General features: G+C 42.1%; 1 protein-coding gene across 1 annotated transcript; it reads right to left on the reverse strand.

Annotated features, from left to right (window-relative positions):
• Positions 1-10,033: 10,033 nt before the first annotated feature.
• LOC143032695 (protein NYNRIN-like) lies at positions 10,034-10,696 on the reverse strand. The gene has a single exon (XM_076197581.1). It carries the CDS (start codon positions 10,694-10,696, stop codon positions 10,034-10,036), a length of 663 nt encoding a protein of 220 aa, XP_076053696.1.
• Between the last annotated feature and the right edge of the window lie 654 nt (positions 10,697-11,350).

Here is an 11,350-nt window from a genome sequence, read left to right on the forward strand (position 1 = left end):
ATTTATTAAATATTTCAGTTAACTGGTCGCAGATTTCAAATTTACACTCTTTTAGCATTCTCGGAAAAATTTCGTCTGGATCCGGGGATTTTGTAGCTTTAAGTCTTTCAATCTGCTTGACTACTTCTACTTTACTAATGCTGATATTAGATAGACTACTTTCTTCATCCCCTCTGGAAATCGGATCGCAGTCAGGTACTTTATCTAACCTCTCATTAGTAAACACCGATAGAAAATAATTGTTCAACTCCTGACTCATTTTTTCCTCCGATTCTATAATGAAATTTTCATCGTTTTTAATTGGTCCTATTCTTTATTTTTTGTTCTATAGAGATGAAAGAAACCTTTTGGGTTGGATCTTGCTTGACTAGCAACCTTAATTTCATAATTACTTTTCGCTGTACGTGTATTCTTTTTAACCAGCTTTGCCATTTCGTTATATCCTGATCTAAGGTGTGTTTCCCCGTCTTTTATTTTTACGTAGTCCTCTTTTCATTCCGATATCATGTTTCAATCTGTCCGTCATCCATTTGGGAGTATTACTAGTTTTCCGTATTGACTTCAGGGGGATAAATGTTGTCGACAGCATGCGTTTGGTTTATCCTTACTAATGGATATTTACAAAGAAACTGATTGGCACGCACGGAAAAACTAAGATACAGCAATGGCGACGAGGATCAAAATGTTTTTTTCTGTTGGTTTAGACCAGAAAACATTGGTAAACGCACCTAGTGTAGGTACCACAGCCTCCTCCAATTAGGTGCGTTATGACGCCTGGGTTTTAGGCTATGCTAAAGGTGACCACACCGAGTGTAGGTGCCTTTGCTTATATTGCTTGCTGTTACACAACACCGGACATCACTGTTGTTGTTTTTTTCTAAGAGAAGAAAGGTTTACGGTTACCTAAAGTTGTCTGAAAGTTACCAGTGATAAAGATGGCATCTTCAATCAAGATTGGACCGTTTAACCCTGAAAACTCCCTTTTAATGTCTACTTGGCTTTGTTTGAAGCCCATGTAACCATACAGGATATAACTGATGCTGACAAGAAGAAAAATCAACTGTTTGGAATTTTAGCAAATTTGACTGCACCAGACATACCAATTACGAAGACACGATGAGCTGATTGAATTAATGAAAGAACACTTCATTACTAAGCCATCATATCACCGAAGCATGTGTTCTTTTCAACAACGGCGTAAAGTTGAAAAAGAAACTGTGATGAAAGACTCCTGCAAACCTGATGAGACTGGCTAAGGATTACAACTTTGGTATCACGTTTGAAGCCGGGCTGCAAGACCAACTGTTTATGGCGATTGATGGCGAATCATACTTCAAATATCTACTTGCCGAAGACCTGAAACTAGAAGCATTGACATCTTTAACACTCCTAGAACGCATTCTGTCGCTTGAAAAAGCTCACATGGTAGAAGGAGAGATGGCTAATTCCAGTTCATCAGGTACAACTGTGCACAAAGTGCATAGCAAGACTACGTCAAAGTGTAAGCATTGTGGTTTCCCGCATCCAAGTTCTACTTGTAGGTTTAAAGACTTGGAATATAACTTCTGTGGTCGCCAGGGTCATTTAAAAAAGATTGTAGATTTAAGCAAAATGATGCAAACAAGCAAAATAGCTCTAAAAGTTTTATGAATAAAAACGTAAAATCAGTTTCTGAACCTAAACCAGTGCATGAAGAACACCAGGGTAGTGCTTATAATGCTGTTGATAAAAGCATGTTGCTGAAAGTTTCTTGTTATTGTATAAAATCTGTTAAACCAGAAATGTACGAGTTTGTGTTAAATGATAAATCTATACCTTTAGAGATAGATTCTGGTCCATGTGTTTCACTGTTAGGTGAAAATTGGCTAAAAGTACTAAATGTTATGCCACTTTCACACGGTCGAGCAGTGTCCGCCGGGCACGAGGGCTTTGCTCGACAACGGGCAATTTCATCGGGCAAACCATCAAACTGTCCGTTCCCGGCGCCATTTGCGGGCAGTGGATGGAGGGCTGACATCGCTGCCAAACGCACGAGGTGAGGTGCGAGCAAAGTTAGCAAACCCGCTCAGTACAGACCGAAGTTACCTTTACCACCATGTCCGCACCTAGTACTAGTGTGTACTGGTCTCGACAAGACGTGTCATTGGTGCTATGCTTTTCCTTATATTTGTCTCTTGCCTTTGTATATATGGCTCCACTTTCGAAAGGAGAACAGAAAAGCTGTTTATGCTAATTCTCATGTAATTGCAAAACAATTGTTCATTTTCATCCTGCAATTCACATAGGATTGTTACTGAGCTTCTCATTAAATCACGTCTTTGTAACCACTCCCGGCACCAGACATGTCTCCATGATTTCTTGTTTTTCTTTTTAATGCAGACAACAATTATAATGCTGTAGAGTGCTACCTTCTTTCCAGGTATGGCGGGAACCATGGTTATCGTACCGCACTGAATCACTCCCTCCCAACCTCTGCTTGCGGCCAACTAACCTCCAACCACCATCGTCAGCCGTGTGGACACTTCGCGGGCAGAGTCTGCGGACTTTGTCCGGTAATGGCAAAGTCTGCCAGGCATATCTCGACCGTGTGGACGCGGCATTAAAATGACTCCATCTTCCAAAGAACTGACAGCTTATGGAGGTCATCAAATAAAGGTAAAAGGTCAAGTTGATCTTGTAGTAAGATTTAATAACTATAGTACAAAGCATAATTTTTTTGTTACTGATTCACACTGTGATAATTTATGTGGTAGAGATTTAATGAACAAAGTAGGCATAAATATCACAGGTTTAGATGAAATTTTGAAAGTGAACTCAGTAAATGACATGAATGTTTCTGATAATCCCAAACAACTTTTTGGATAGTTATAAAATGAATGAAGATTTACCTATTAAAGGAGTTAAAGCTCAAATATATATGAAAAAAGATGCTACTCCTAAATTCTTCAAAGCAAAGTAAGTGCCATTAGCGCACAAAGAGTTAATTGATATTGCTGTACAAGAGCTTGTAGACAATGAAGTCATAGAACCTGTAGCTTATAGTGATTGGGTTTCACCCATTGTACCAGTTTTGAAAGATTCAGGAAAAATGAGAATTTGTGCTGATTTTAAGCATATAAATAGTCAAATTAATAAGGTGTTCTGTTGTTGTGATATGGAAATGAAACTCACAATAACACTACGCACTCGGGCCTTTAATGAACTCTAAACTCGTAAGGGAAAAACCTAAGAGCGAAGGGGAATTTGAAGCTTGGAGAGGACCGTTGCTTGGAGAGGAGTGCTGCTTGAAGAGGAGTACTGCTTGGAGGGGAGAGCTGCTTGAAGAGGAGTACTGCTTGGAGAGGAGAGGTGCTTGAAGAGGAGTACTGCTTGGAGAGGAGAGCTGCTTGAAGATGTCGTGTCCTGGAGTGAACTGGCCGTCTCGGCTAGGTTCCCCTCCTTATAAAGGAGGCTGGTGAGGAACCCGGCGAACTTCCCGAGTTCCTGATTGGCCAGTTTAGTTTGAGCGTGGACGTCTTTGCTAACTATGCTTGCCAACTATAGCTAGTACATAGGCCTAGATCGAGTCGTATGCCGGCCGGTCTCCGGCGAGTTTTCCGAGCTCCTGATTGGCCGGTTTGCCTTGAGCATGGACGTCCTTGTTGACTACGCTTGCCAACTATGACCAGAATATAAGCCTAGCTCGAGACGCATACACATCAGGGCTCTTAACCAGGTACAACGGTTCCTTCAGCACAGACTGGAGGCAGAGGTATCAGAAAGGGCGAGGTGGTACAGGGCAGTCACAGACTACGAGCCCCTTGTACTTCCTCGCTCCACACCTAGAAAAGTGGAAACTCTGCTCTTCCGTCTGCGGCTGGAGGACCGTTGTTTCTGGCAACTAAACAGAAACTCCACCCCAAAAGAAAAAAGATGCGAGAACTGCAGCCACCCAGAAGCCACCCTCAAACATTACCTCCAGCATTGCCCCGCAACTGCTTTTCTGGGGAGAGGGCCCCCGGCAACATCTGAGGGTCTTGTGCGCCGCCTATGCAGCCACCTTAGTAATTACGAATTGCGTCGGCTGGTGGAGTGTCAGCCGCCCTTTAATTATATATCTTATACATGTTCATATTACTTTTAGTATTCACTGTTTACGTTAGGAAGGGTGTATTCACCGTGATGTGCATACATATAACACACATGTATTCACATCTAGTGGATGTATGAGTGGATGTGGTCAAAACCACACACACTCATACATTGAATCACCCTACATACGGGCTCACCTTAAAGCCCGTGGGAATTTTTTTTTCCCGAATTTTATTGCTACTACTAATGTGTAGCGGCCAGTCTGGTTTTGACCAGCGGCGCATCACCACACTATAAACTCGATTTGTATAATGCATATTTGCAAATAAAGGTTTCCGAAGAAGACCAGAAATACCTTGTTATCTTAACTGAAAAGGGGTTGTTTGAATACAAAAGATTGCCTTTTGGACTGGCATCAGCGCCAGGAATTTTTCAAAGGTACATATTACAGATATTAAGTGGTATTGGTGGTTTAATTATTTATTTAGATGACATCCAAATATGTGCCAAGTCAAGAGAAGACCAAAGTAATAAAATTAATCTTGTTTTGAATAAATTGGCTGAAGCTAATGTCAAGTTTAATTTGGAAAATTACGAGTCTAATAAGACTAATTGATTTCCTTGGCAATGTGATTTCTGGAGAAGGGTTATCTCCGTCACCAAATAAAGTTAAAGCTATTCTGGATGCTCCTGTACCAAAAAACTTGCTTGAGCTACAGTCATTTCTTGGATTAGTCACTCACTATAGTAGCTTTATCCATAAGTTTTCTTAAATTTTGTCACCACCCTATGATTTAACAAAAACCAATGTCAAGTTTGTATGGTCAAAACAGGGCCAAGTACCTTATAATGTCATTAGAGAAGCTTTATGTAAATCTAATGTTTTATCATGCTTTACTGGAAAGTCAAAATTGATTCTAGAATGTGATGCTTCTCCAGTAGGTGTAAGTTGTGTATTGATACAAGTTGAAAATAATGTTGAAAAACTTATTGCATTTGCTAGTAAAAGCTTACTTCTGCTGAGAAAAATTACTCACAGACTGACGGGGAAGGGCTAGCACTAGTGTTCGGTGTCACAAAGTTTAAATAACCTACTATCTATTAGGTTGAGAACTGATCATAAACCACAACTTGGATTGTTTGGAAAAAACAAATGCAAGATTAATCATGTGGTCTGTTTTGTTGTCACAATATAGCTATGATCTTGTTTATAAAAATGGTAAAAACAATGTAGTTGCTGATGCTTTGAGTAGGTTATCTATTGATGATTGCATCAATTCAGGTACACCAGCAGAATATGTGAAACTTATAAAAAATCTCAATGCTTTTAACTTTTCTTTTGAAACTGTGCAGAAAATGACAAAAGAAGATCCTGTACTGAGTAAATTAATTTCTCTTGTAAAATTTGGATGGACTAACAATTCAGATGTTTGAAGAGAATATCTTCATGTCAAAAATTATTTATCCATTCATAATGGTGTTGTTCTGTTTAAAAATAGAGTTATTGCTCCATCTGGCTTAAGAAATAAAGTGTTAGAGCTACTGTATTCCAGTTATAATGGAATTGTGGCAATGAAAGCTGAAGCTAGAGAAAACATATGGTGGCCCAGGCTTTCTGATGATATTGAAGAGCTTACAAAAAGTTGTAATGAGTGTAGTGTTAGAAATAATCAAGTTTCTTCAAGCAAATTAATGTGGAATTTTGATAGTGAGCATTGGAGTAGGATTCACATTGAAAGTAAGTATTTTTTATTTTAGTAGATTCTTATTTTAAGTTTATTGATGTTCAATATACTTCAAGCATGACAAGTGCTAATACTATGGAATTGTTAAGGAAAAGCTTTGCTAATTTTGGTATTCCTGATGTCATTGTTTCCGATAATGCTGCTTATTTTGTTTCTTCTGATACCAAAGAGTTTTATGAAAGGAATGGAATAAAACTGATCAATCCAACTCCATTTCATCCTGCATCCAATGGATTAACTGAGAGATATGTTAAAAGTTTTAAACAGGGAATGTTAAAATATCAAAGTGGATCAATTAACACAAGAGTTAGTAGGTTTCTGTATTACAGTAGGAGAACCATTTATTCAGGTACAAAAGAAAGCCCTGCAGAAATGATGTTTCACAGAAAATTTGAATCTCCTCTGGACATATGTAAAACAACTAAAACAAAGGAGGAAGAAAATGTTGAGATATAGATATTTGTTATTGTGCATCTTGATTGAATGTATAATGTAATGTATAGTAAGAATTTTGTCATTTGATTTATTGTATAATCTGTACTTAATTTGCATGTATAACAAAATTCAGTTGCTAGGCCTTGATATTTCCCGCGCTAAGGGAGACGCTACGCCATTGCAGGTTAGTCATGGTGGAGCCACGGTGTGGAGAGGTTGATGTGTATATTATTGTCTGAACATAAACTTATGTGTGTCAAGTATATTGTGCCTTTGAAGAACAATAAACAATTAAGTGCTTTTCTAAGCTGTTAACATAGGTTATGGGCCCAGGACATGTTTTTTTGTGTGCTTAGAAATTACACTGCGTCATAGCGAAGTAGAATCGAACATGGTGCTGTAGGCATGTCTAGAGTGAACGTTGCATTTTCTTCGTTTTTGTGATACAGACTGACAAAATGGAGCGCAGTACAATCAACCTCACACCGTTGAATGATAAAAACTATCCTACGTGGAAGTTGCAGATGAAGATGCACTTGATTAAAGAAGATATATTCGGGATAGTAAATGGCTCAGAAACAGTGCCGACAGAGGAAGGGGCACTGGAAAAATACAATAAGAAAAAAGCCAGGGCGTTGGCTTATATTGTATTTGCCATTGACCAAAACCTTCTTTATTTGGTCGGGGATCCAACTGACCCAGGTACTGTGTGGAAACTACTGGAGGACACTTTTCAAAAGAAAACCTGGTCAAATAAACTACGACTCAAGAAACGGTTGTACAACATGAAGTTACGCCAGGAAGACAGTATGCAGGAACATTTGAAGAAGTTCGTTGAACTATTTGGTGAACTCGCAGTGGTTGTCGACGCCGTTAACGAGGAAGACAAGGTAATCATATTGTTATCGTCATTGCCTAACAGTTATTCAGTGCTTGTAAAAGCACTAGAGGCTTCGGAAAGTGTACCAAAATGGGAAACTGTGACGGAACGTCTTCTACACGAGGAAAGTAAGTGTGGTCTTATGAAGTCAACAAACAATAACAGTGCACTTTTTGTTAATAAAACAAAGTCATATAAAAAGATACAGTGTTTTGAGTGCAAAAAGATGGGGCACGTCAAGAAAATTTGTTGGGTTTATTTGAATAAGTGTAAAAATGAAAAAGTGAATTGCGCCGTGGGAAATAAAAAGGATGAAAAAGAAATAACATTAGTTGCTAGTGCTCTGTCTGTAAATTCTCTATTCAAGGCAGGTAGTTGGGTAGTTGATTCAGGTGCTACGCAACATATGTCCTATAAAAAGGAAAAATTGTCAAATTATGAGACACTAGAATTGCCCTTGTTTGTTGAAGTAGGGGATGGTAGAGCTTTGGAAGCTGATGGGGTAGGTGATGCTTGCATTAAATTGAAACTACCTAATGATGAAATAAGTAATTGTACTGTTAAAGATGTCCTCTTCATTCCTGATTTAACTTACAATTTGATGTCAGTACCTAAGATGGTTATGCATAACAAAACTGTAAATTTCCATGAAGGTAAATGTGAATTTTTCAACCAAGAAAATGAGTTGTTGGCTGTTGCAAATTTAGTAGGGAATTTGTATTTTCTAGAATGTGTTAGTGATATTGCAGCTGCAACAACACTTGACTCTGCCTCCAATTCTGTTCTTGTTGCACAGTCAAAAGAGATGTTATGGCATCGCAGGTTAGGCCACCGTTGGCATTGATAATCTTTGTAAATTAGGTAGGAAAGATTTGATAAATGGTGTCAACAGTTCTCTTAGAAGTGACTGTTTTTTGTGAAAGCTGCGTTGATGGTAAGAAGCATAGACAACCATTTCGATCATCACTGAAGGACGGAAATAGACAACTGTTTGAATTAATACAAACTGGTGTATGTGGGAAACTTAACCCTAGTTCTTTGGGTAATGGTAATTACTTTCTGACCTTTATAGATAATGCTTCTAGGTATACATGGGTGTGCATTTTGATAAATAAGAGTGATGTTTTCAACAAGTTTGTAGAGTGGAAGACATTGGTTGAGAAACAATATGATGCTAAAATCAAAATTGTGAGATCAGATAACGGGGGAGAGTATACCTCCAATGAGTTCCAAAATTATCTTAAGAAGGAGGGTATACGTCATGAAACTATTGTACCTAAAACTCCTGAACAGAATGGTGTTGCAGAAAGGAAAAATCGTACCCTGGTTGAAACCGTAAGAGCAATGCTATCAGATTCAAATTTACCTAAGTCATTTTGGGTTGAAGCCCTAAGTACAGCAGTCTATATTAGAAATAGGTGTCCAACAGCTGTTCTAACAGACATGACACCATATGAAGCTCTCAACGGCAGAAAACCTAATGTTGAACATTTCAGAATCTTTGGATGTGTATCAGATGTTCATGTACCTAAAGATGAAAGATCTAAATTAGATTCTAAATCTAAGCGTTGTGTTATGTTAGGATATGGATCTACTACTAAAGGTTACAGATTGTATGGTGTAACTAGTAAGAAAATAATTTACAGCAGGGATGTAATTTTCAATGAATCTCAAATGTATTTTCTTGAGAAGGAGTGTGCTAATGTTGATTCTGTTTCAGTTGAAAAAGTTGATATTTCTATTCCTGTAGGCAAAGATGAGAAAAATGGAAATGAAGCTCCTGAAATGCATGTTAGACGGTCCAATAGAGATAGACGTCCACCAGAACGTCTTGGTGAATGGGTTAATATTTGTGATGTACCATCACTTGGTGAACCACAAAGTGTTGAGAATGCTTTGAATGGACCTGAAAAACCTCTTTGGAAAGCAGCTATGCTGAGTGAAATATCAGCTCTTTCTTCTGTTAGGTTTTTATTTAAGCCTGCTTACAATAGGGCTCTTGGCGGGTGACTGACTACCCGCGCTAGGGGTAGTCTCTACGAGCGTGACTCGCAGTTGCCAGCTCTCACAATAAAAACTCTTACATCTCCCCTCAAGATTGTGAGGGAAAAACAAAACAAATACCTTGACAATCTGATTACATTGAACAAAACAAATAAATGGTAATTCCAATGACATACAATATGAACAAAATTGAACAGCTATATTATGTAGTCGTCCAGCCATCTCGGCTGAGACCTGAGCCTTTGAGGACGTTCCCCTCTCAGGGAAGCAGACGGAGGCGTCCCCTGGGTCGGTGGTTGCGGCTCGGGTGAACCCCCGGAGGATAATGGCCCCCGTGGTGGCGCGGCCATTCTCAAATGGCCGCGGGTGCGCAGTGAGATGCGACCGCTTCCGTCCATCCTCACTGCATACTGGCGGTGTGGGTGGATTTCGACTACGGTACCAGACTTGCTCCATGCCTTAGTAGTCTGGTCCTGAACCCACATACGGGCTCCCGGCTGCAGGCGGCGCCGTCGACGTTGCTGGCCCTTGCTATTCTGTCGTATCTCTGCATGATGTTGCGCCATCTGTGTCTCCCTCTCCTCCAGGGTCCGCTGCTACTCACAATTGACTTTGTAGTTCTGTTTGGCCGTGGGGACTCCATCACGTAGCTGTCTGCCAGTTGTCAATTGTGCGGGGGATGCGTTTCCTTCTCGTAGCGGGGTGTTGAGGTATTGGAGGAGGGCAAGCGACACCTTGTCGTTGTCCAGGCTGCCGCTGGTCCCTGTGTTGTCTCGCAGAATCCTCTTGGCTGTCTTCACGGCGGCCTCGGCTCGGCCGTTGGACTGAGGGTACTGAGCGGAGGAGAGGCGGGTCGTTACGCCCCATCTCCTGAGGAAAGCGGTCATTTCCCCACTCACTAGGTTCGTACCTCCGTCATAGAGAGTTGTTCTGGGGTCCCCCATCTGGTGAAGTAGTGCCCTAGGTGCTTCATGATTTCACTGGACGTGGCACCCGAGGGTAGGTGCGCAACTTCTAGCCAGCCAGTGAGTCGGTCGGCGTAGACTAGGTATGTTTGACCTGTCAGCTGGAATAGATCTGCCACCGTCTGCTGAAAGGGGTAATCGGGGGGTGGGGTGAGAATGAGGGGCTCAGGTGGTTGTGACGGCGCGTTGGCATTGCAGGAGTTACATGTGGCCCTGTAATGCTGCAGGTCACCCTCCATTTCAGGCCAGTACACCGTCTGTCTGGCTCTTCTTAGCATGGAGTCGAGGCCCTGATGGCTGGCGTGAAGGCTAGCTGCCACTCGTTGTCGCAGAGCCTCAGGGATGACAAGCCGCACACATCCCTGATCATAGGTATAGGTGACTAGGCCACGGGACACTGCCAGTCTGTCTCGTACACCGTAGAAGGGCCGCAGGCAGGCAGGCTCCCGTGATCTGTGGGACTCCCAGTCGCCGCTGCTCACTCTTAACACCAGTGACTGGTAGGTGTGGTCCTCAAGGGCCGTTTGCAGCACCATCTCTTCGTCGATGGTGACGCACCCACTCAGGTCAAGGGCGGCTACAGTAGCTGCTGACATGGCTGCGGCGATAGCGACGTCTTATTCTTCATCCATCTCGTCCAGATTAGTCTTGGCCACGGGATACCTGGATAGGAAGCCGGCTGCCGCGTTGTGTTTCGTCGGCAGAAAGCGCATGGTGAACCTGTACTGCAGGGTCAGCTCCTTCAGACGAAACAGCCGTGGGTTGGTGATGTCCTTGAGGGCCTTGTCGCCAAAGAGCCTAACTAGGGGCCGGTGGTCTGTGGCGATAACCAGGTTGGGGCACCCCAGGAGGAAAAGCCGGGCCTTACGCAGGCACCACGCTACTGCCAAAGCTTCCCCCTCCACCGGTGCATATTCCGACTCGGCCGGGGTAAGGTGCCGGCTTCCGCATAATGCCAGGCGCCAGCCTCCCTTGCAGCAGTGTGGGGCAGTGTCTGGCGGGCATGAGCAGTACTGCTGCATCACCACGAACCCGATGCCGTCCTTGCACCAGTCCGTGATGGCGATGGTAGGTCGGGTCATGTCGTAGTATGCTAACCCCTGTTTGGCTAGCTGACAGATGATCTCTTTGGCTTGTGTGAATCTATTCTGGAGGCACTCGTCCCAGTAGACAACCTTACCTGCTGGTTTCTTCAGCAGATCCCTGAAGGGCGCCATAAGAGGGGCAGTGGCCAGGAAGGGCGCCAGTTG

The sequence above is a fragment of the Oratosquilla oratoria genome, chromosome 14 (genome assembly GCF_046742065.1).
Source record: "Oratosquilla oratoria isolate Oo_2021 chromosome 14, ASM4674206v1, whole genome shotgun sequence".
Classification (NCBI taxonomy): Eukaryota; Metazoa; Arthropoda; class Malacostraca; order Stomatopoda; family Squillidae; genus Oratosquilla; species Oratosquilla oratoria.